The sequence below is a fragment of the Poromitra crassiceps genome, assembly GCF_964638095.1.
Source record: "Poromitra crassiceps genome assembly, chromosome: 12".
In the NCBI taxonomy this organism is placed as follows: Eukaryota; Metazoa; Chordata; class Actinopteri; order Beryciformes; family Melamphaidae; genus Poromitra; species Poromitra crassiceps.
This window is the reverse complement of record NC_139632.1, coordinates 44,737,576-44,764,059: the sequence shown is the minus strand read 5'-3', so window position 1 is coordinate 44,764,059 and position 26,484 is coordinate 44,737,576. Positions and strand designations below refer to the sequence as shown.

General features: G+C 43.2%; 1 protein-coding gene across 1 annotated transcript in view; it reads left to right on the top strand.

The window, feature by feature from the left end:
- Positions 1 to 26,484, top strand: part of LOC310786583 (receptor-type tyrosine-protein phosphatase S-like) — a gene marked incomplete at its 3' end in the record, with an annotated part of 381,361 nt that overhangs the window by 340,830 nt on the left and 14,047 nt on the right. Inside the window, 5 exon segments of the mRNA XM_083647811.1 lie at positions 379 to 502; positions 6,967 to 7,142; positions 9,772 to 9,891; positions 16,840 to 16,994; positions 20,987 to 21,272. Coding sequence (XP_083503937.1) covers positions 379 to 502; positions 6,967 to 7,142; positions 9,772 to 9,891; positions 16,840 to 16,994; positions 20,987 to 21,272 — 861 coding nt within the window.

Sequence of the window (26,484 nt, the reverse complement as noted above, 5' to 3'; positions counted from 1 at the left end):
CCTCGACAAGGCCGCTGAATATTTATCCAGAATTCCTGTATTTTCGAGAGGCGGTGGAATTTATCTCTGGGCCGCCACCTTTATCAATATATTTATTGGTACTTATGCGCTCCCTGCGTTAATGATCTTGATGAAGCGCCGTGTGCAGCTGCTGCGAGTATTCAAAGCAGGCGGAGAGCAGATTGTCACGATAACACAGCCCTGCTTTTCCTTTTCCTCTGGTGGAATCACCCTCTCCATCTCTCCCTCCCTGGCTTCTCTGTGGTACAGTCTGATACATTCTGGCAGGATTTTGTTTTCACTCAGCTCTCTGAGGGCCTCTCACAGCTCCTCAAAGTTCTTCTCTGTGTGTGCTCCGTGTGTCTGTGCCCCCGGCAGTCTATTGACCCAGGCCAGCAGTTCACCTGGGAGCACTCCAACCTGGAGGTGAACAAGCCCAAAAATCGCTACGCCAACGTCATCGCCTACGACCACTCCCGCGTCATCCTGGCTCCCATCGAGGGTAAGACTCACCCACTCTCTCTCGCACACACACGCACGCACGCACACACACACACATACACACGCACACACTCACACACCCTCATACCCCTCGCTCATTTGGGAAATCCTCATAATTACAGTATGAATACATTAAAATAGAAATGAGTTGCACTGAACAGATATAGAGTGGAGCAGATGGGACTGGACGTGTTTACACTCAACTAGACGGGTCAAATCATATGATTTTATCATATCAAACAGAGGGTGAAGTATAATCATAGAATTGATTGGAATAATGTCTGAGGTGAAGTGCGGACTCAGTTCATCTCAGGCCCTCTCAGGCCTCTATCTATTACAGTATCTATCTATCTATCTATCTATCTATCTACCTACTTCAGTATCTATCTATCTATCTATCTATCTATCTATTACAGTATCTATTTATCTATCTATCTATCTACCTACTTCAGTATCTATCTATCTATCTATCTATCTACTTCAGTATCAATCTATCTATCTATTCAGATTCAGATTCATTTATTTAAAGAATGGGACTTTACACATTAATGAACAGTACAGCCGTACAGTAAATATGCCAGGTTGTAGCCCAAGGGCTAGTTTCCACCTGTAGTCCCATGGCAGGTTGATGTAATCATGAAAGCGAAAGAAAAATTAATAATACAACAAAGATTAAAAGTACAGAAAGTTAGTAAAACCAAAAATGATTAAAACACACAATTAATAGTACCAAAAAAAATTAATAGTATAAAAGGTTAGTGAAACCTAAAATAAATAAAATAAATAAAACACACAGAGCATGCTGCAAAACATGGCAAATGATCTGTTAAGTATGTTAATTGTGATCACATTGTTGGTTTGATCTGAGCCATATTTTCAACTGGCCTTTGAAGGTGGCGAGACTCGGGCATTCTCTAATCGAGGGAGGTAGATTATTCCAGAGAGTGCTTCCCATGAAGGATAGGGTCTTCTGACTAAAGGAAGTTTTTCTAAAGGGGACTTCACAGACCTTGTTCGTAATGGCCCGGGTGACACGGGTCGAGTTGGCGGTCGCACGATATTTGATAAAGTCAGCAAGAGGAGGCGGCGCCAGTCCATGTAGAACTTTGTATATTAGACAGGCAGAGGTGAAATTTCTAAAGTTCTCAAAACTTAGCATGCCATATTTACGTATGACATGGCAGTGGTGATGAGAAAAGGGTTTTTTATCTAGTATTTTCAGGGCTTTTTTATAAAGTAGTTCGGCTGGTTTGAGGATGGTTACTCCTGTCAGCGACCAGCTAGTTATACAATAATTCAGATGCGAAAGGATCATTGAGTGTAAAAATAAAAACGCAGCGTCTGTGGACAGACAGCTCCTTATTTGTCTGAAATTATACAGGTGGAATTTAATTTTTTTGGAGATCATTTTAATGTGATTGCTGAACGTTAAATTGGAGTCCAGCATCACGCCTAAGTATTTAAACTCGTTAACTACTGATAATTCCTCTGACCCCAGGAAAACATTGGAGCGCGAAGGTGCAATGTTTTTTTTAGAAAAGAACATACAAACAGTTTTTTTTGCATTCAGCACGAGACAAGATTTAGTTAGCCATGCCTGAATATGAGAGAGAGCTGAAGATAGGACACGTGCCGCCTCCACTGGGTTTTTAGCCCTTGTGAAAATAACTGTGTCGTCAGCATAAAGCTGGACATCTACATTAAAACAGTAATCTGGAAGATCATTAATGTACAGGGAAAAGAAAATTGGGCCCAAAATTGACCCTTGGGGGACCCCTACTGGACAGCTCAGGTAAGGGGAGCTGACACCGCCAACCACAGTGCACTGCTCCCGGTGAGACAAATATGATTCGACCCATTTAATGGCCTCAGCAGAAAAATTGAAGCTGGACAATTTAGAGAGGAGCACACTGTGGTTGACGGTGTCGAATGCCCTCTTAAGATCGAGGAACACAGCTCCCACACAACCATCCCTGTCCAAGGAGCCTTTTATTTTCTCCAAGAGCAGGACCAAAGCAGAGTCAGTTGAGTGGTGTGGACGAAAACCAAACTGCATGGGGTGCAAGGGGGTCTGGCTCGTCTCAAGAAATTCTATAAGTTGTTTAGCGACCCATTTTTCAATGATTTTAGAGATTATCGGTAAAATACTGATGGGTCTGAAGTTGTTCATGTCAGATTTATCACCAGCTTTGTAGATTGGGGTAACTGAGGCCAGTTTCCATGCCTTTGGGACGGTTGAGTACTTAATGGATAAATTAACTAGATGCATAATAGGTGGCGCTAATGTCTCTTTATTTAATTTCAAGAAGCTGGTGTTAAGACCATAAACATCTTTAGCCTTAGAGCTGTTCAAAGCACTAATTATATCAATGACCTCAGGTACAGAAATTTCCTGGATGGTAAAAATTGGTACTCCATTGACTGTAGGGTTATTCACCATATTTACAGAGCATGTGGATACGCCAAACTGTTTCGAGATGTCATCAATAGATTTTATGAAGAAGGTGTTGAGTTTTTCAGCCAAGGTGACAGGGTTGCTCACCAGCCGGTTGTCGACATTTAATTCCATAGCTTTAGTGTCCTGTTTCATTTGTTTACCTGTCAGTTTGCTAATATTTTGCCAGATCTTTTTGCTGTTCCCCCTTGCACTTTCCATAACAGTAACATCTATCTATCTATCTACTTCAGTATCTATCTATCTATCTATCTATCTACTTCAGTATCTATATATCTATCTACTATAGTATCTATGTATCTATCTACAGTATCTGTCTATCTGTTTATCTGTATCAATCTATCTATATTATCTGTCTATCTATCTATCTATCCACAGTATCTGTCTATCTTTCTTTCTATTTATCTATTATATCTGTCTATCTGTCTATCTATCTATCCACACTACAGAGTTATTTTGGGGTGAAGTGAAGACTAGTTTCAGCTCTGCCTGACATCTCAGTCAGCTTATAGCAGGATTATTTGGGACTGAGGTGAGGTGAGGACTTGTTTGAGCGTTCAGTCACTTCTCAGCCCCGATGTGACCCCGAGATTCAACCTCAGTGTTATCATGTCCCATGAGTTCTGTCCCTGTCGCATGTCTCCCCTCTACCTGCCCACAGACCCAGAGCCTCACATCACATCTACCTGCCCATAGACCCAGAGCCTCACATCACATCTACCTGCCCATAGACCCAGAGCCTCACATCACATCTACCTGCCCAAAGACCCAGAGCCTCACATCACATCTAACTGCCCAAAGACCCAGAGCCTCACATCACATCTAACTGCCCAAAGACCCAGAGCCTCACATCACATCTAACTGCCCAAAGACCCAGAGCCTCACATCACATCTAACTGCCCAAAGACCCAGAGCCTCACATCACATCTAACTGCCCAAAGACTCAGAGCCTCACATCACATCTAACTGCCCATAGACCCAGAGCCTCACATCACATTCAACTGCCCATAGACCCAGAGCCTCACATCACATCTAACTGCCCATAGACCCAGAGCCTCACATCACATCTAACTGCCCACAGACCCAGAGCCTCACATCACATCTAACTGCCCAAAGACCCAGAGCCTCACATCACATCTAACTGCCCATAGACCCAGAGCCTCACATCACATCTAACTGCCCATAGACCCAGAGCCTCACATCACATCTAACTGCCCATAGACCCAGAGCCTCACATCACATCTAACTGCCCATAGACCCAGAGCCTCACATCGCCGACTCCCCTCGGCGGCGCCTAACTCCCGACTCCGCACTCCTCTCCCTTTGTGCGAGCTAACTGCTCCGATTTGATTTCCACGTCTCGCAATACTCGGGCCAATTTGAGGGTGCGACCAGCACGCATAACAAAATTATCCCGGAGGAGAAAAAATGCTGCGTCCATAAATACATAAATTAATCAAGTCTGAAATTTCTATTTTACAGTGCAGTGATTTTGCCATTAGTCGCAGCAGTAGAGTAATTCATGCACGCCACCATCCTCTGTTCACTTAGCTATGACTAAAGCCAAGGCGCAATGTGTGACGTGGGATCCCTTTTAATTTGCCTTTCTTTCTTTCTTTCTTTCTTTCTTTCTTTCTTTCTTTCTTTCTTTCTTTCTTTCTTTCTTTCTTTTTCTCTCTTGATTTTCATTCTTTCCTCCTCTCTCTCCCCTCTCTCTCGCTCTCTTATTCTTTCTCTCCACTTGCTGCTCCCCTCTTAAATGAGCCCAGTCGAGTGTTTCATTGTTTGTCGCTTGAGTGAGGAGACGTCAGTCAAAAGGACGTGACTCTCTAACAGAGAAGCTGTGTCAGCGCCGCGGCACCATGGTGCCGAAGCCGGTGAAATGAAGATGGCCGTCTCATCACCATCAGATAGGCTGTGTTAGACATAGCATCATCGCAAATCAACCTTGTTTACATTGACATTTTAGCAACAGGCAAAAAGTAGAGGCCGCACACTAGACAGTAGATTTATTGCATGTGTAACGTTTCGGTCATTCAGTTCTGATGAAGGTTGCAATGACCAAAATGTTATACATGTAATCAATCTGGTGGGAGTATCTCTACGAACTCTGCTGAACCATTCCTCTTGAAAAGCCAAACACCCGTTTCCTATTCACATATGTTTACACACTATGCTTTATCATCTGAAACACATTGACTATGCACAAAATATTCCGGTTTTTACCCTTATTCCAAAAAAGACAATATTCCTCCTACTAAGCTGTTTACATGGCCAATGAAAAATGTATATTCCACTAATATTCCACGTTCCACGTTTACTCTAACGTAAAATACCTTCAACCACCTTCTTGAAAAGGTCGCCGTTGCGACATTTGCGCATATCCAAAAACCTGTTGATATCCAAGTCTTTCATAATGTTTACTTACAAGTAGATGTGTTTTCCTTCTGACCAGAAATGGGGGCTTTTCTTTTGGTCATGCATCTCTGGCTAGTTGGTTTGTTTAAAACGGGCAAAACAGGCAAGAGGCCGTTTGTCGCAAAACTGCCATAAAAAATCCCAATTGTACGCATATTTCGAATGTGCTGTATACATGTCCAAAGAATGGCACTAAAAAATTTTTGAGTAATATGTGTACATCACACGTCTTAATCGGAAAATGCTATATTGGGACACATTGGAATATCCAAACGGAATATGCTGTTTACATTGACCCGTATGAAAAACGGAATATTGTCATATTCGGAATAATAGCGGAATATTATTATGAATGTAAATGTACTCACTGTTCTCAAAGAATTCTGTTGCTGCGTATGGATATATTAAATATATGCAAATATGCTGCCGACGTCCAGTGTGTTGCAGAACACTTCCATGCTTGTGCAGTCCATGAACCTACATTGACCAAGCAGGGTTTGGGGATAGTCAGTACACTATGCTGACTTGGCATTTAAACATCTCTCCCAACACACACACACACACACACTCGCCCAGCCAGCGGTGCAAACGGGCTCCTTAAGGCTGGATTTAGAGGGCCTGGTGTGTAGCAGAGCATGGTGCCAGGCGGCGGCTCGGGCGGCTGATTTACTCGCGGGGCGCCGCCGTCCTCCATCTTCCAGGGCACTCCAGCCTCGCTGCTAAATCAGACAGAGGCGGCTACAACACATCTACAGCAAACTAGACACAACCACAGAGGTGCAATACAAAGAAAAGAAAAGGATATACTAATAGGAAGTTATGCCATGACAAAGAAGCAGTTGCTGCATTTGAATCCATATGTAATCTTAACAGTACAACGACTGCCGTTTCCTGCAGATCCACATGAACAGTAGCCTACTAGTGAAGACTGCAAAAAATATATTATATTATCCCATTTGCTCTTATTACCAAGTCTGGAAAAAAATATTTTTCTTAACACAAGTGGACAATTAGTGATAGGGTGAGATTGGTTGAAATAAGCCCACTTGTTTCAGTACTTGATTCAAGCATTTTCTAAACCAGTGACATTATCTTATATTATCTTATGAAAGCTGTAATAATCTGCCTTATTTTAAGATTCTGCCACTTGTTTTGAGAACAAACTTTTGTTATCATAGCCCATTGTCACTTGTTTCAAGAAAATAAGGTGAGAAGACTCAATACATGATTAAATTACTGGGAGTTTTATTCGTAGTGTACGGTAGTCTGAAATTGGGTAATCACAGCAGCAAATAATGTGTGTACTACTGATCAGCAAACAACACGCTGTTCAGACAGTGCAAGTAGAAGATGACACGCTGTTCAGACAGTGCAAGTAGAAGATGACACGCTGTTCAGACAGTGCAAGTAGAAGATGACACGCTGTTCAGACAGTGCAAGTAGAAGATGACACGCTGTTCAGACAGTGCAAGTAGAAGATGCTGTGGCTTGAAGCAAAAGGGTACACATACTGCAAGGTAAGTGACTGAAAAAGTGGATTGACAGAAGAATAGCCTATAAATAATGTGTATTCCTATATGGTTCACATCCAGGTATCACAGGCAGCGACTACATCAATGCCAACTACATTGACGGCTACAGGAAGCAGAACGCCTACATCGCCACGCAGGGTCCGCTACCCGAGACGTTCGGGGACTTCTGGAGGATGGTGTGGGAGCAGAGAGCCGCCACCGTGGTCATGATGACCAGGCTGGAGGAGAAGTCACGGGTAAGTCCGCTCAAACACTTTGTGCAGCAGCGCTTGGCTCTGTGATGGGCCTCTGTTTTGAAGCCCTCCTCCAGACAACTTCAATTTGATCAATTGTTTCCAAATAAACTGCAAACCCAATCATTGGTTTACAACGCTTAGAAGTAAGAGTGCCAACTGATTTCTACCACTGAAAAAATGGCTTTACATTTTTCTCCTTGATTTCCCAGTTGCACACCTGAATCTCACTGGTAGGGGTAATCCGATGTCATTTTCATTGAGATGGACTGCTTTCGAGAAGCTTAGACATTTGAGTTGGATGATAAATTGGAGTGGGGTGGTGAACGCAGCGGAGCGGCCTGTTAAAATACAGCGTTAACTCAGAGACGGTCTACTTGTGCACATCTGATGAGTTACCCCGCATGTCCACCGGGGATCTCTCCACAGCGCTGGCTCCTTCTTCTTCTTAATTTCAGTGGAAAGAACAAGCTGTCGCACGTTCCCAAAGGCACTGACGGCTTAGCGAGTTTTCGCGCTCAGAGTGCACAGTACAGGAAGGAAAATGCATCTTTTTGAAGCAGAAAGATGGCTATCAACAGTTGCTGCTGCATGCAGAACCCATGACCAGCGCCTCCCACACGCATCTGTTTAGCAGCGGCGGCTAGCAAAGAAGCGCCTGGCGGACACAAGGGCTTAGAGAACAGTTTGCATGTCGAGGCAGGCAGGGAGGAGAAAGACTTAGGTCTTTTCCACTTCTTTCAAACTGCCAGAACTTTCAGGTTTTTTTACACACTAACCAATGGGGAGCAGCGGCAACATGTATGGAAATGGGTTATTTTGAGCCAAGCATAGCACTTGAACATTAAGAAGAGTATACATTTTTAGAGGAGCATTCTAAGTCTTCTGCCTTTTTGTATGCTGACAAATTCGTAGTAGGAAGGCAGCTTACGACAATTGGAAAAACAGAGGTGGAAAAGTAGGTAGGAGCTGTTACTCTGATCATAAAAAGTCAGCTTGGAGTTAGTTGTTAGCTGTTACTCTGATCATAAAGAGTCAGTATGGAGTTAGTTACTCTGATCATAAAGAGTCAGTATGGAGTTAGTTACTCTGATCATAAAGAGTCAGTATGGAGTTAGTTGGGTTGTGTGTGTTTCTGCTCAGTGTTTGACAGTTGGGTCTGAATTCTGTTTGCTCATCGTGGGAGCTCGTCATTATGTAAACAAAGTGTGTTTGTGAATTTGAGAGAATTTTGAAAGTTTTTGAAAATAGATATAAGTAGACATGGGTCATTGAAAGTGCTTGAATTTATATACAGTTATTTTGATCTTTTTTTAACTTAATGTGTAACACAACACTTTCAAGCCGCTCTCTTTTTAATTGTTGTCCGTGAGCTTCTGTAAAGCCTTTATCCGTGTGTCTCAAACTACTATGTTGGGTCCTTGAATTTGAGGGAAGTGGGCCTGGATTCCTGGAAAGTCCTTGAAAAGTGTTTGAATGTGATGTATAAGAAGGTGTGGGAACCCTGATTATAATCTGAGGGATGGATCAGCAGACAGCGAGCGGGCTCGCCGTAATGTCAAAAAGGCAATAACCGCCATGTTTGATCCTATCAACCCAACCCTGCGTCAACATCAGGCTCTGTCACCCCAGGTGTCTCCCCTGATCATGTCCCCCCCCCCCCCCTCCTCTCCTTCTGTCCCTTTTCACTCGTTTACCTATCTCCCATCCCGGCGTGCCCGTTCCACCCCTGTCAGACGCCATCAGGATAAGCGGGCAGTCGACACTGAGTGTCAGTGTGAGCAGGAGAGTAGAGAGAGAGAGAGCTTTAGAGAGCAACGCGTCTCCCTCACTGGCTGTCACATCTCATCAGAGGCCAGCTGGCGCCGCACAGCTCATATTGGATGAATCTTCATTAGGTGGGCTGACGGGCGGGGGGGGGGGGGGTGAGAGCGCCACCACTTTGTTGAAATGGTAACAGATGATTTCTTGTGTCTCCTCCACCATTTGTTAAAGAAAATAGTGACGTCATTCTCTTACAAGGCGATTGATAGCTTTCACTCAAAACTAGTTGCGTGTTGCCTTCACAAAGATATGAACCTAGTTGACAAAATAGCACTTGATACACATACACATGATGCTGTGTATTTTGATTGATTGATATTGAATGATGAACATCAGGTCATGATTATGTTCCTAAAGTTAAAAAAAAATATGTACTTAGGGAAGGGTGTGGGGCAATCTGGCCCCCTCCGTTCAGAACATACACTGTATAAATATATGGACGTAGTCACCGTGACGTCACCCATTGGTTTCTAGTATCCCGTCTTGAAGCCTCGAATTTGGCATTTTGACCGCCGCCATCTTGTTTGTTTTTTAGCCAGACAGAGCTGCAGCGCCGCCTATTGGTCTGTGATCGGCGAGCTGCGCCACTGGATTACTGGTCAGGCGACCTGTCAATCACGCCCCAAAGCATACCTGCTTTATTGTCTATTTTTCTCTAAATGGGATCATAATTCTCTCTCTCTCTCTCTCTCTCTCTCTCTCTCACTCTCTCTCTCTCTCTCACTCTCTCTCTCTCACTCTCTCTCTCTCACTCTCTCTCTCTCTCTCTCTCTCTCTCACTCTCTCTCTCTCACTCACTCACTCTCAGATTAAGTGTGACCAGTACTGGCCCAGTCGTGGCACAGAGACCTATGGTATGACCCAGGTGACGCTGCTGGACACTATAGAGCTGGCCACCTTCTGCGTCCGCACCTTCTCCCTGCACAAGGTAGGACCATCACCCTCTCGCTCTCTCTCTCTCTCTCTCTCTCTCTCTCTCTCTCACACACACACACACACACACACACACACACACACACACACACACACACACACACACACACACACACACACACACACACACAAACACAAAAAGATATACCGGTATACACACATGTACCAGGCACACCTTTGTCCACAATATTTCCCTGCACAAGGTAAGACAACCATACAGCTCAAGCAGGTGAACAGTATCTTAAAGCCCATCTTTTAATCCTGGCTTCCCATTGGTTGATTTACTCTGTCATCTCTGTTTAACTTCCCTCTGTTTTGCGTTCTTTTATCAAATTGCTGAGCCTCTTTTTGTGAAGCACTTTGTAACCCTTGGTATATACGGTAGCAGGGTTCCCACGGGTCCTTAGAAGATAGACATACTGTACACATGGATCGTTGAAAGTGCTTGAATTGATATATTTTGTGCGACAATAGAAATAGAAGTGTATTTATTTAACGTGTAACACAGCACAGTTAGAGAAGTGTTCACACATTCAAGCCTCTCTCTCTTTTTAATTGTTGTCTCTGAGCTTCTGTAAAGCTGCTGGTTCTCATGATAAAAACTCTGTGTTGTTGTCGTCGTCATTAACCTTGATCCATGTCTCAAACTGTGCCGTGTTGGCTCCTTGAATTTGGAGAGAATTAGACACAGGCACAGACAGTACATGCTGACGCGCGCACGCACGCATGCACGCGCACACAGCTGCCCAGTCAGCCGCACACGGCACACGCAGGCGGCACTTCTTCACTTTATTCTGTAGATTGAGATAAGGAGGTTTAGTCTTAAAGAGGGAGCAGTGAAGAGAGAGTGAAGCAGACCAGCACCAGGAGAGAAAATAATAACGTTTACATGTCTTCCATTTAGCTGACAATCTGATCCAGAGCCACTTAGTGATGTTCTGGGTGTATGCAGAGAGGGAGGGGGAAAGTCTCCTCCTGTCTCTCCCACCCAGCCTCACCTCTCTCTGTCTCATCCAAGCTCCCTCTCTGTCTCACTCTCTCCATGTTCAATTGAATTTCACTGGATTTATTGGCATAATTGTTAAACAGAGACAGAGTAGAACATGTCAAATTTCAGAACCCATAACAGCATGTATTCCATCTGTGTTGCGAAATACAGTAATTAAGGATACAGCAGGTTTTCGGAGGCCTGTTCTGATCATTTTGCAACAGTGTGGATCAGCTGATCACCGATCTGATCACCAATTGAAATGATCGTGATGAAGGAATGATAACCAGGCTTTTTTCTAATGTCAACAGCACATCAGGTGAAAGTGCACAGCAGCAAGCAGAAACAGAGAGATTTAAATGTATCCCTGTGTTAATGACGTTGCAGACCTACGGTATCCCGTGTCCGTGTGTATGTGTATCAATGTGTTGTTAGTGTGTGTTAGTGTGTGTATGTGTTGTTAGTGTGCGTATGTGTTGTTAGTGTGTGCTTAATGCTGCTGGTAGCACATGAAAAACATTTTCATTGAGGCAGCATACTGTAGACATTAATGCCTTCTCTCCATTACATTAAACTGTTTTGAATTAAATAAGTCATAAAAACACAATATCAGAAACCGTAGTTGAAAATAGTAAGTTAATACAATATTCAAAAACTCAAGTAGGAGCAAAATGAAATGAGCACGTTTCTAATTGTGTGACACGCTCCTTCTCAAATTAAAACAGCAATGTCACTTCATAAATGGAAGGGCCCATCCTCTAATAAAAATAAAGAAATAAAAGACTGTTTTATTATCATCAAATCTCATTATGAGCATAAACACATGTATGTCTGTGATCAAGCAATTCAAATAGTGTTCAGTTATCTATTTAGAATGTCTATCAACCAATTATGACCACTGGCTGAATAATTTGAATATTCTTTTGAATTTATTTTGAGTTTCTTCTACTGACTCTCTCTCTCTCTCTCTCTCTCTCTCTCTTATTCCTCCATGTCTGCGTTGTATTTTCTCTCTCTGCTTTTGTTGTTTATTTTTATAAATGATATTTTCAAGTGTTTGTTTTAAATGATTAAAACTTAAATTCAAGCTTAGAACCACAGATGGGTGTTGTTTACCGCACCACTAACGTACTAGTGTCTGGGAAGTTGCCGTTCAGAAAAGTACACTAAATTGACTTTCAAATGCTCCTGTGATGGTGTAAACTTTCTGATACTCACTGCGTTGCCTCATGTATGACAAACTCCACCCATCTGGAACCTAAGCAGCCGCAAACAAACCAAGAATATTATTTGCAAACACTCAGGTCTGCTTCTCTCTAGTTTCTTTCATTCTGCTGCTCTGTAGCTCTGTCTGTCTCTTTGTTATTTCTGTCTCTCTTTCTGTTCCGTTTGTCTCAGCAGTGAAAATGTTGGAAATCCCTTCATCCGCCATGTAAATACACAGTTCAGTATCGCATAGGTGCACGGTGCAGACAGAAGGGAAGTGCTTTACTCTAAGTAGGTCAGGGGTGTCCAAAACCTTTTTGAATGGGGGCCAGATTAGATCATGTGAAAATACCTGGGGGCCAGCTGCTTCACACATCATATGGGTTATAAAAATAATCACATACAATACAGTTGTACTCTTAAGGATTTTATTTTCCCATTGCCATAATATTAGTCCTTAAATCAACAGTTCAATAGGCTGTTTCACTTTTTCCATCCATTCACTGATGGACAATAGCTGTTATGAATTATGGTTAGTCTCGTAATGTCTCATCACATTGAACTCTGTCATAACAGTGATGGTCTCTTGGCGAATGAGACAAACACAACTGTTTCAGCTTTCAGTGAAACAGTATTCAACTTCCCAGCGCTCCTTATTCAACTTCCCAGCGCTCCTTATTCAACTTCCCAGCGCTCCTTATTCAACTTCCCAGCGCTCCTTATTCAACTTCCCAGCGCTCCTTATTCAACTTCCCAGCGCTCCTGAATGTGGCGGCCCTTGCACCACGGCGACCGAGTCTCTTGCACCCAGTCTTTGCTGTGGCCATGTCTGCCACCGGTCAGTGGGAAATGTCTGTTGCTACAGTAGGTAACCGTTCATTTGCTGTTTACCGTCAAACATTAAAAAACACAAGTTCCACCTGCGTTGTTCCTACTTGGAGCTTGTCTACAAACGGTACGATAGTGCGGTCATCGTTAGGTGAACGGTAAAAACGCAACGTGAACTTGCTTGATTAACCAATACTGCTTGGAGGACCACAGATAGTATATCTTGAGAGATGAGCACGCGGCCCGTTTCAAATCGGTCCACGCAATTGGACTTTGGACATGCCTGCTGTAGGTGCTTCTCTCTCCCTTTACCACCTCACATCATTATTCCTCCCTTCACTCTGCCACTCCTTCCTCCCTGCATCACTCCTCTGCTCTCCTGTCCTGTGTGCTACAGTGTTACTCTCCTTCCTACACCAGCTCATTAGCTTTAGTCATCATCAGCTAAATGCTGGTAGATTTTAGTTACAGAGTGTTCACACACACTGCTCTGCTTATCTTTGTAGAACAAGTGCTGCCTCAACTGCAACATGCACTTGGTGCCAGGGAAATAAATTACAGCCAAGAAGAAGAAACATTATTAGTATTATACTGTAGTATTAGTATGAGTATTAGTTCACTATCTGAAAACAGCTCCCAGCTCTCAAACTCCCACAACGTAGCCACTACACCTACAGTATCCTTAAACGATACTACCACTGCTACAGTTGTTACTCTGTGTGTGTCTGTGTGTGGGGGGAGGGGGGCTTTTGTAAAGAACAAAGAAAACATTAAATAACAAAAGCCCCACTTTGACCGCTGTGGGATTAGCGTAGAAAGCCAGCAGTAAGGTGGCCAAACTAAATGAGTAACATGTGTACTTTGTGTTCAGTCTGGCTGTTGCCAGCTGCCTTCAGACCACAAAACTCAGCCTCTTCTTTCTGGTCGGCTCTCAAATAAATGGTTGAAGTCATGTGATGTGGTCTCCTTTAAAAAGCTGAAAAATGGGATATATATATATATATATGTGTGTGTGTGTGTGTGTGTGTGTGTGTGTGTATATATATATATATATATATATATATATATATATATATATATATATATATATATATATATATTTATGCAGTAGTGAGGAAATCCAGCGCACACCAGGTTGTTAGAATAAACCTCTTTTATTTAAGTTGCATAGATATGGCGAACAACGCGTTTCGCTGTTGCTTCATCAGGTTCGCTTTTCGTAAAGCGAACCTGATGATTATATATATATATATATATATATATATATATATATATATATATATACACACACACATATAAAAACCTCTGCCTATAATGAAATCAGGTGTAATTTTCCATCCACATTGCAGCTGCTTCCTACTGACTTTAATGGAACAGTGTGAACATGCCCATAGTCTACTCTACAGCAGCCACTTTGGCAGGTAACCAACCGTCGTTCGGAGGTATTCTAATTTAAAATCCTATTTGGCTGCTTAAATAGCCAAATTGACAGGTTAATTTACCAGGTTTACCAGCCACTGAACAACATATATCGATATTTTCCTGCCCCTACAGTACATGCTCCACCTCTTGTGGCATGTTATAACCAGAGGTGTGAGCAGAGCTTGTAGTTGAGTGTCTAGTGATGGATGGCTCACACATTTCCATAGTGATGCCTTCTTACCAGATAGCGCTGAGCTAAAGTGTCTTTCCACCTGGAGAGGCAGCAGGCGTCAGGCGGGTGCCGGAGTGAACCGCTGAGGCTGGAGATAGCCAGATATCATCAGAGCCGGCTGGTTGACATTCAGTGCCATTTACATTCAAACGCTCTCAGCCCCTCTCTCTCTCTCACTATCTTTTGCTTTTTCTGTCTCTGTGTTGTAAAAAGAAATGCTAGTATTATTATTATTGTGACTATTATTATTATTGTAGATATTTTGTGTGTATGTGCTGTATGCAGTGTAAACAATGGCCATTGGTCAGTGATTATGAGACAAACAAAACTAATATAAGGCAAAATCAAGCTTTTATGATTAAAATCCCCTTCCTTATATTCGTAGAACTTACATCAGTGTGATACTACTTACCTTGATGTGTGCTTTAATTTAAACCATAAAGATTTATGTCTGCCTAAAAAGATGTTAAAGGGGTAAAGTGATTTTAGGTGCATTTGCCCTGTACTACATCCTTATATGTACAGTATCAATGTATTCTCATGAAACGCTTCATATGAGATCTACCAAAAGTATTTTTTATGTATAATCCTATGAATGTGCTGCAACAACACGAGCGATCAGTGTGTCTGCACAAGCCCCTGTATCACCAATTTGAAAACGTAGAATTTCGTCCCAAAGGTTGGTTTTTACAGTTATGGTTAGCCAAGTAAAACAACTTGGTTAAGGTTAGGGTTAAGGTTAGGGTTAAATTAGAAAAATGTTCAAAGTTAAATGTGCCTTTTGCTGGGAATGTAAAACCGCTCGTTGACATTGAAGGCAAACGTTGGTCGGCCACTGAGACCACAACCTGGCCACGGTTTTATTTAAGGCACCTACAGTATATCGCCCCCTGCTGGTTACTGCACCTTCATACATTACGTGGAACAGTGAATGAGAACAGCCTGGTATGTCTGTCTGTCTGTCTGTCTATCCATCCATCCTCTCCCTTCTCTTAATATACTCAGTCCCTGCTGTGATGTCTCACTGAGCTGTTTTTACACATTCTCTCTAAAATATATAACTCTTTTAGAAAGATAACAAATAAAAGCAAGGCTACAACAAGGCACCACTCACCTCCACACAGCCAGCCTCAAGTGTGGAAACACAGAACCAGGGAAGGACCAAAAAAAAGAAGAAGAAAAATATCTAGGTCAGTTTACTTTTAATTACCACGCTTATTTATTCATTTATTCAGCAAGAGAAAAAATCTCTCCATCAGGGAAGCAGGAGTGTTGCATTGAAATGCAAGCAGCACCTCGTCAGAGGATCTTCCAGGAGGGAAGGGAGCGGAGGAGAGAGAGATCCTCGACCTTCTCAAAAGTCTTCCTCTGCATCAGGAACAGCTTGCCTCTTTCATGTGTCCACAGCTGCATGTGAACACGCTCATTATGATACAGTCCAATGGGCTTGTATCGCCTCTACAGAAACACGCCAAATACAACCGAAGAATTATTCCAAAATCTAAATCTAGTCTATAAAATTGTTAGCACTTTGTCAAGACAGGGTATATGCAGGAATCCTAAAGTTAAATCCAATACCTTTTAAGACCTTTTTTAAGACCCTTTCAATATATTTTAAGACCTCAACGGTGCTTTCGTCACATCAGTAAATCACAAGTTTCATCACGACACAATATTATATAGATTATGTGGACAATGATACGATATTTGCTGATATCACTATGCTATCGCTAACATTCTCTCCACTCTAACTAATAATTGGGTCCCCCTGCTGACTGTCTGCCACCCTGCCTTATGTAACCCAACGCATGCACACACGCACGCACACACACACACACACACACACACACACACACACACACACGAGTGCAGACACACGCGCACACACCTTTACACACACACACACACACACACACACACACACACACACACACACACACACACACACACACATATATATCAACAACACACACAGACACTGTTATTCTCACGTTCACACACTTGCATCGCTGCTAGTTCGTTCCTTTAGATGAGAAGATTATGAAGGATTTGATACTTGATATTTGCTTCAAAAAGGAACATACAACTAACATACTTTATTTGTATGCTACAGCCTACCTGATTTTGTGCACTGTGTGCAGTATGGGTCAACCGATCAACCAATCAATCAATCAATCAATCAATCAATCAATCACCACTCAACAGCTCCACCTCTGTACATGTACTGTATCTCACCCAGTGTGTCCTCCCCTCTCTGTCCCCTGCAGAACGGCTCCAGTGAGAAGCGGGAGGTCCGTCAGTTCCAGTTCACAGCGTGGCCCGACCACGGCGTCCCGGAGTACCCCACCCCCTTCCTGGCCTTCCTTCGCAGGGTCAAGACCTGCAACCCGCCCGACGCCGGCCCCATCATCGCCCACTGCAGGTCAGCAGGCGTTAGGCTACGTTAGGGTTGGCGAAGTTACTGAAAAATGTACCGTTTCTAAACATCAGTATCATTGTAAAATGAATTGGCATACCTTGGTATAATTACTGTAAACAAATGAGACCATAGTGGAGACGATCGTTGGCTTCCATCTCACACAGTGCTATTGTTTTTCTCAAAAATTAAGACCACACCTCCCCACAAATCCATCCATAAATCCCATACATTTCTCTCAAAATTTGGTAATGATTTATAGATGTTCTAATGCTACATATAGTAGCGTCAATCCTTTACTTACTCATAGACAGACTTGTTATTTCAAAATAATTTCAGCAGCTGCACTTCCCAGCCCCTCTAAGAGCTACAGCTTGCAAAGGACTCTAGACTCTGATTAAGTTAAGGTGCTTTTATTGCCTCACAGCCAGGCCACTTTTGAAAAGTCTCTGTGACATTTAGAGATGAACCAATACACAGTCTCCACTTCTTACTGCCTGGCCTTCTTACTGCCTGGCCTGCTGGCTGAACTGATGCAGTCTCTACTTCTTACTGCCTGGCCTGCTCCTCCACTTCTTACTGCCTGGCCTGCTTGCTGAACTGATGCAGTGCTCTGCCTGCTTCCCCAACACAAGCTGTTTGGAAAAACCATGTCATTCACAGAGATTTCTTTTAGAGGCAACACTGAAACAACAATAGTCACTACACTAATACTATACTGCAGCTGAATCGCTTGCTTTGTCCAAGTATAACTATTTTGATACGGATTTTAGGAAACGTGGGAAAATGAATTCACTCCCTCGGCCCCATGTCCCTCGTGATGGAGGGACTTGGAAACAAGTGATTTGCAGATATGCATTTTTCTTTAATACATCTCAGATTATAAGACGCAATACATGATTCAATCACTTTCTAAGCTGGAGCGCAGAGAGCAGCCTGTAACAGTGCTGTATTCTCCGGCACTCTAGCCCAATACAGTGAGCTACACACATAATGCATTGTGTCAGATAGCAGAATGTATGGCTGGCTACACACGCGCCTAAATCCTAACAGTAAATCTTCCATTGACAGCTCTCTGTGATTTATGTGCGAGTTCAAACCTGCAACCCAATTCATCTCTCCGCTTACTCTCTTTGTTTTCTGGGTTCAGTGACGTCGTTACAAACAGGAAGTTTCCTTGAAAGAGATGTCGGCAGTATTACAGCAATACCACGTTATGTAACCGTGACATGCACACATCTACAGAGGGAATATTGTGTGACAGTATAATTATTATATAATATTATTATTGTTTGTTACAAAATTACATATCTGCCATTTGAAGGAAAAAGAGATGACACATATAAGGCTGCAAATACAAATATTTTCATTGTTGATTATCCTGTCGATTATTTTCTTGATTTATCAATTACCTAGTTGTTTGGTCCATAAAACGAATGGGGGAAAATGTCGATCAGTGTTTCGCAAAGCAAAAGATAACATCCACAATTTTGTCCAGCACCCACAGATATTCAGTTTACTGTCATAGAGGAGTAAAGAAACCAGAAAATATTCAGATTTAAGAAGTTGGAATCAGAGAATTTTGCCTTTTTTCCTCCCTTAACGATGAATCGATTATGAAAATAGTTGCAGATTAATTTAATAGTTGACAACTAATGGATTCATCATTGCAGTTCTAGTCATATACTCTTTCAAAAGGATACAAAGAATAAAATTAAAACAAGTGAGGTTTGTTTTTTTAAGATATAAACTACCTCACCTCACAAAATACCTCACCTCACAAAATAACACTTTTACAGACTGGACCCTCCATCTTTTAGAGATACTGAATGCTGACATGGATATATCTTGTTTTGGAAACTCTCATTGCCATTTCATACTTCCAACAAAAGCTTGAAGTATGAGAAGGCCATTCAGGCTGTCACCCCGGCAGCAGGCTTCACCCCAGACCTTCACAGCTCCACATCCTCTCTGTCTCTGCTTTCCAGATGTTCTCCACTCCACACTGTCAAGCAGAAATACCTCCAATAGATGCAGGCAGCTGCTCCAGGCTTTGATGCTAGTTTTGACTGTGGCAGCAGTGTGGTCAAATTCAGGTTCAGGCAGCCACAAGTGAGACGCATCAATCATTTAAAACCAGTTTGCAGGGAGTGCTGCCATATAAAAGGATGTATGGTGATATACTGTATAATAGCATAAGCATTATTTTGATGATCATAACAAAATGTATGCTCATACATTGTTGTATGGATGATGAATAGTTTAATTTACGGTAGTTCTGATTTAATTCACTATAAATTATCCTTAATTAGACAATGTATGAGATTGGCTATTCTAATGAAAGGTTTCAGTTTCACCACTAGTACAGTATATCCCCACGTACAGTACAGGGTTACACAGTTCATAAAATATTTTAGAGGACCCCCCCCCCCCACTATAATCTGTTTGTTGTTCAGTTCATATCATCATTTTACTGCAGTCTCAATAAAAGACATTAAAAGAACTGTGGGGGTGTGTGTGTGTGTGTGTGTGTGTGTGTGTGTGTGTGTGTGTGTGTGTGTGTGTGTGTATACAATGCATGTAATCCACAGTATATTGCAGCTGTCAAATACATACACTACACAAACACAACAACATACAGTACATGGTTAAATTATAATTACATAATACACAATATACATTACATAACAAACACAAATGCACTCACTCTCCTCAGACCTGTCGTTTCTTCTCTCCTCCGACACATAATCTTTCTCTTTACACGTCCTTCTTCTATTCTCTCTCTCTCGCTCTCTCTCTCTCTCTCTCTCTCTCTGTCTCATTCTCTCTCTCTCTCTCTCTCTCTCTGTCTCATTCTCTCTCTCTCTCTCTCTCTCTCTCTCTCATTCTCTCTCTCTCTCTCTCTCTCTCTCTCATTCTCTCTCTCTCTCTCTCTCTCTCTCTCATTCTCTCTCTCTCTCTCTCTCTCTCTCTGTCTCATTATCTCTCTCTCTCTCTCTCTCTCTCTCTCTCATTCTCTCTCTCTCTCTCTCTCTCTCTCTCTCTGTCTCATTCTCTCTCTCTCTCTCTCTCTCTCTCTCTCTCTCTCTCTCTCATTCTCTCTCTCTCTCTCTCTCAAGCCCCATCATAATCCCTCCCCATCTTTCTTTCTTCTCGTTTTTGCGCCTTAGCCCCCTCCTCCTGTCTGTCACATGCTGTATCTCCCAACTGGCTTATTCAAATTGAAACCTTCCCTTCTGGCATGATAAGGGCACTGCCGTGTTGCCGATGCAACAGACACACACACACACACACACACACACACACACACACACACACACACACACACACACAAAGCTGAAATTTGACAGCTTGTTTTGCTTATTTCCATTACCAAACATACATACCAGTCATCCATTTGACTTATTCATATTTTTTCTTCTTTTTTATGTTTCACAAACATTGAGAGCAATTAACAGAAAGGAAGTTAAGAGTGAACATAACACAGGGTTCCCATGGGTCCTTGAAATCCATGAAAGTTTTATATTTGGGGGGGGGGGGTGGGCTTGAAGGCCTTGAACGTTTTTGAAAATAGACATAAATAGACCCGGGTCATTGAAAGTGCTTGAATTTATATATTTTGTGCAAGAATAGAAACAACACTTATAGAAATTTTACTTAACGTTAATAAATAGGCTACGTTCTGTCCCGCCATCTGTGCATGTTGTCTGTGAGCTTCTGTAAAGCCTGCTAGTTCTCATTATAAAAATGATCAGTGTTGTAACAGTAATTAACCTTGCTCTGTGTCTCAAATGAAACTATGCCATGTTGGATTTTTGAATTTGAGGTAATTGGGCCTGGAAAGTCCTCAAAAAGTCCTTGAATGACTTACCCGGATACATTTTTTTATTGTGTCTCTAGAACGATGTATGATGGTGATGTATGTACAGTAGATGAGGTAAAGAAATGAGAGCTTGGTGGGGGAAAAAAATCATATTTCTCTCTCCCTCCTCCTCCAGCGCGGGGGTCGGCCGGACAGGCTGCTTCATCGTCATCGACGCCATGCTGGAGCGCATCAAGCACGAGAAGACGGCGGACATCTACGGCCACGTGACGCTGATGCGCGCGCAGCGGAACTACATGGTGCAGACGGAGGACCAGTACAGCTTCATCCACGACGCGCTGCTGGAGGCGGTGGCCTGCGGCAACACGGAGGTGGCCGCGCGCAGCCTCTACTCCTACATCCAGAAGCTGGCCCAGGTGGAGAGCGGAGAGCACGTCACCGGCATGGAGCTGGAGTTCAAGGTACCGGGGAGACCGAGCCATTCGCTCTTAGCGCACGGCGGCCATATTTGATTTACGTCACCACACTGGGTTGGGAAATAGGCCTCCAATCCAGAAGACAGTGACTACGTTTATATGGACGCAAATAATTCGATCTGAACCAAAACAATATTCTGAATAAGACACTGCCATGTAAATAGCATTTTCTGATGACCTTAACCTGGATAAGGTCACAGTGGGAGTAATTAAGACGTGGAGTATTCCAATCTTAGTCACCTTATTGAAGTGTGTTGTAGACACGTTAATCGCACTATGACGTCCTATTGGAGTTTTCTTAGCATTTTGCCACGCGCACGGTAGTCGAACTGCTTGATGACGCATGCTTTTCCAGCTGGCTTTGACGTGCCAACAAGCCAGCTCGCCTCGCTGTGTTGTGTTTGGTGTTGTTATACTATACACAGCATATCCTCACTTCTGTCACGGCTTGGAGCATCTGGTGTGAGACGAGCAGCGGGCTTTTAACGTCACGTGTCGTCACCAGCAAAGATTGTGTCCCGTCCTCAGCAACAAATAGGCTGGCTGGTGGAAAGTAGCTGCATGCATAGACTCAGAAGTCATAGACTCAGATGTCAGTTTCTACGTGCTGTGTAAGTCATAGACTCAGATGTCAGTTTCTATGTGCTGTGTAAGTCATAGACTCAGATGTCAGTTTCTATGTGCTGTGTAAGTCATAGACTCAGATGTCAGTTTCTATGTGCTGTGTAAGTCATAGAGTCAGATGTCAGTTTCTACGTGCTGTGTAAGTCATAGAGTCAGTTTCTACGTGCTGTGTAAGTCATAGAGTCAGTTTCTACGTGCTGTGTAAGTCATAGAGTCAGTTTCTACATGCTGTGTAAGTCATAGAGTCAGTTTCTACGTGCTGTGTAAGTCATAGAGTCAGTTTCTACGTGCTGTGTAAGTCATAGACTCAGATGTCAGTTTCTACGTGCTGTGTAAGTCATAGACTCAGATGTCAGTTTCTATGTGCTGTGTAAGTCATAGACTCAGATGTCAGTTTCTACGTGCTGTGTAAGTCATAGACTCAGATGTCAGTTTCTATGTGTTGTGTAAGTCATAGACTCAGATGTCAGTTTCTACGTGCTGTGTAAGTCATAGACTCAGATGTCAGTTTCTACGTGCTGTGTAAGTCATAGACTCAGATGTCAGTTTCTACGTGCTGTGTAAGTCATAGACTCAGATGTCAGTTTCTATGTGCTGTGTAAGTCATAGACTCAGATGTCAGTTTCTATGTGCTGTGTAAGTCATAGACTCAGATGTCAGTTTATATGTGCTGTGTAAGTCATAGAGTCAGATGTCAGTTTCTACGTGCTGTGTAAGTCATAGAGTCAGTTTCTACGTGCTGTGTAAGTCATAGAGTCAGTTTCTAATCTACGTGCTGTGTAAGTCATAGAGTCAGTTTCTACATGCTGTGTAAGTCATAGAGTCAGTTTCTACGTGCTGTGTAAGTCATAGAGTCAGTTTCTACGTGCTGTGTAAGTCATAGACTCAGATGTCAGTTTCTACGTGCTGTGTAAGTCATAGACTCAGATGTCAGTTTCTATGTGCTGTGTAAGTCATAGACTCAGATGTCAGTTTCTACGTGCTGTGTAAGTCATAGTCAGTTTCTACGTGCTGTGTAAGTCATAGTCAGTTTCTACATGCTGTGTAAGTCATAGAGTTAGTTTCTACATTCTGTGTAAGTCATAGTCAGTTTCTATGTGCTGTGTAAGTCATAGAGTTAGTTTCTACATTCTGTGTAAGTCATAGTCAGTTTCTACGTGCTGTGTAAGTCATAGAGTTAGTTTCTACGTGCTGTGTAAGTCATAGACTCAGATGGACTAGAAATCATGTGTTTTATTTTCTTGAGCCTCTTTGCTGTTATTTAATCACTTGGGCACACACTGCTGCAATTATGACTGTCTTTTCTACCAGTGCCAGGAAATGGAAATATTTAAGCCCTCCACTGTTTGGGCCCGTCATTCATCTTTTTCAGGATTTGGAATAATATGCTTAAGTAAAGAGGAATTGGTTTTATTCCAGCGGGCACAAGACAAAGGAGTTTTGGCTGAAAGCGACCATGGATTATAGTGTAAACTCCGGGAAGAAAGAGTGTGTGATTTCTTGAGCGAAAGTGACGACTAAGCAGCGGGTCATCGAGGTAGACCATTTCAGAGATCGCCATTAAAGATCTTAACTATCATCATCATCTTCAAAACTGCCCCGCCCGCCCCTGACCTTGAGTCACACAACGTGCGCGCTCACTCTCCAATCATCCGCCACCTTCCCATCGCCATTCATCATCGTAGCTGCCGTGAAACGATACCGGTTGGTGTCTTTCTGCCTTTTTTTTTTTTTTTTTTGTACCCACCCACCGGTGCAAAACAGCGATGGAATCTCAGTTGCCATCTGTAGCGGGATAATGCTGAGGCGGCGGCGAGAGAGTCGAGCGGGGATTAATAACGTCAACAGTGCAGCCGGGATGGGAGAGAGGAGGGGGGGGGGGGGGGGGGTAAAGTAATTAATACTTGATGATGACAAATGGGGGTGGACGGCAGGGCAAGTAGGAGGAGGAACGTTGGGCTAATGAACAAAGGAACGACTGTATGCTAACTCGGCACTAAGGAAGTGACTCCACAGAATGCTGCACCATAGGGACGTGGGGGTGTGTATGTGGGTGTTGGGGAGGAGGGGTGTGTGTGGGGGGGGGGGGGTTGTTGTCATACTCAGTGGGAGAAACACACAGACTGTTGGATTGAGAGGAAGTCTGCAGGGAGAAGGAGGAGAAAATAGAGGAAGAGTTGTCAAGTTGTCAGAGTATTGCTTTCTGGCATATGCTCATGAATAACAAGCATGCTTAGGGACAGATTTATGCATGGAAGACGTGTGCACATAACCCACACATGGCAAACTAGCATTCACATCACAGACAGGACACAATGAGAGGAGAGAGATGTTGGGATGCCATGGTGATGGGCTTCTCAGGGGAATGCAAAAGCAGCAAGAGGACCAGGGCACTCTTCATATTGAAAATAATTGCCAGTAAGACTTTCTTGAAGTGGTGCATAAGCCAGTAGGCACTGTGTGAGTGCATGATAAGTACTATATTCACAGCAAGATTGTAATGCACACAGGGCACCTCTGTAATTTTTTAGGTGATGTGAAGTATATATACATATATATATATATATATATATATATATATATATATATATATATAGACAGAAGGGATTTGGACAAATCCCTCTGTCACTCCTAGTTCCAAATGTATTGGTCCAAACATCATGGTCCCTGCTGTGGTGCAGCAGAGTAACATGCTTAACATACAGTACAGCAGCCTTTACAGCAGCTTCCAACCCAACAGATATAAGCGGCATGAGGACCTGGCAACCATGACTTGTCCGCTGGCCGACGGGTTGCCAGGTTTCCCGCACCCCCTGGGCTGTTTGATGGTGTAGCTGAGGGTCTCTTTAGCAGTGCCAGGCCATTTCAAGCCCTTCCAGGTGCCTCTGTGAAAAACAGATCAAAGGGAGGACAGGAGCGAGGGATGAGGGGAGAGGAGGAAGAGGAGAGGGGCTGGCCCAACTCCAAGTGGCCAATGACAGAGAGAGAGAGAGAGAGAGAGAGAGAGAGAGAAATAACACAAGGGATAATTGAAAGAGTAAAGGGAGGAGGTTGAGATGGTCGAGGGAGGGAGAGTTAAGAGGGAGAAATGGAGTGCTAAATAGGCTTTGTCTAAGGTACCTACTGTATATGCAGGCAAGAGTAGATGCACGATATTGGATTTTTTCCCCCTATATCTGATATGCCGATATTTTCCAACTCTTTTGGTTGATTGTCGATGCTGACATACTGATACTGTATGATATACTGATACTGTATGCGTGTATTTTTTCCACCTAATTTCAGAGAACGTCAAGTCTCTCTTGTAGTGGAATTACTACTATTACTGTGATGGCAGATGCAGACATAAATACAAGGCTTTTCAAAATGTACACATTCACTCTGCAAAATAAGAAAACTATTTCAACTTAGGTTATGTAAAACATGCCATATTTTATTAGTGTAATATTTACTCAAGCATTGAGTATTTGGGCATAATTAAAACATAATTTTATTGGTCTGTCATATCGGCGGAAATGTTCGTTTTGGGCTGATGCCGATGAAGCCTTTTATCGGCCAACACCGCTGATGTGCCGATATCATCGTGCATCCCTAGGCAAAAGTTAACAAGAACACACACACACACACACTCACACACACCCATGCACACACACACCCACGCACACACACACACACGCACACGCACACACACACACACACGCACGCACACACACACACACTTACTTGCTTATGGCAGTCCGTCGATGTCGACGATGACGTTGCTCCAAATGGAATTTGTGAAGTTGGTTATTGTAATGTCTTTGGCCTGTGCATAGCCAGGTGGCTGCTCAGACCGATGCGTGATCCACAGACTTTGTCACAGGAGGGGCAGGGGAAGGCAGCAGTAGTGGTCGGTGGTGCTATGGCACGTTGGTGCCGCTGTGCACGCCGCTGTACACACACACACACACACACACACACACACACACACACACACACACACACACACACACACAGTGTTGAGACAGTGAGGCTGAGGAGACAATAGACTTGCTGACCCACAAACTCCCACAGAGGTCCTTACGATGATGATGATGTAGCAGTACAGCTCCTCATTTGGATCATTACAATGTCTGTATACAAGTGTGTGCGTGTGTGTGTGTGTGTGTGTGTGTGTGTGTGTGTGTGTGTGTGTGTGTGTGTGTGCGTGCGTGTGTGCCTGCCTGACCATCCCCGGGTGGCGTGTGTGTTTTTGTGCACACACAGTCATTATGGAAGGCGCTGGTGACCCACTTCCAGAAGCAGAGGAGACATTTGTGAGAGTTTTGTGTGTGGTGCAGACTCAGCTTGTTAGCTCTGGTGTGAGAGCTTTGTGTGTGGTGCAGACTCGGCTTGTTAGCTCTGGTGTGAGAGCTTTGTGTGTGGTGCAGACTCGGCTTGTTAGCCCTGGTGTGAGAGCTTTGTGTGTGGTGCAGACTGAGCTTGTTAGCCCTGGTGTGAGAGCTTTGTGTGTGGTGCAGACTCGGCTTGTTAGCCCTGGTGTGAGAGCTTTGTGTGTGGTGCAGACTCAGCTTGTTAGCTCTGGTGTGAGAGT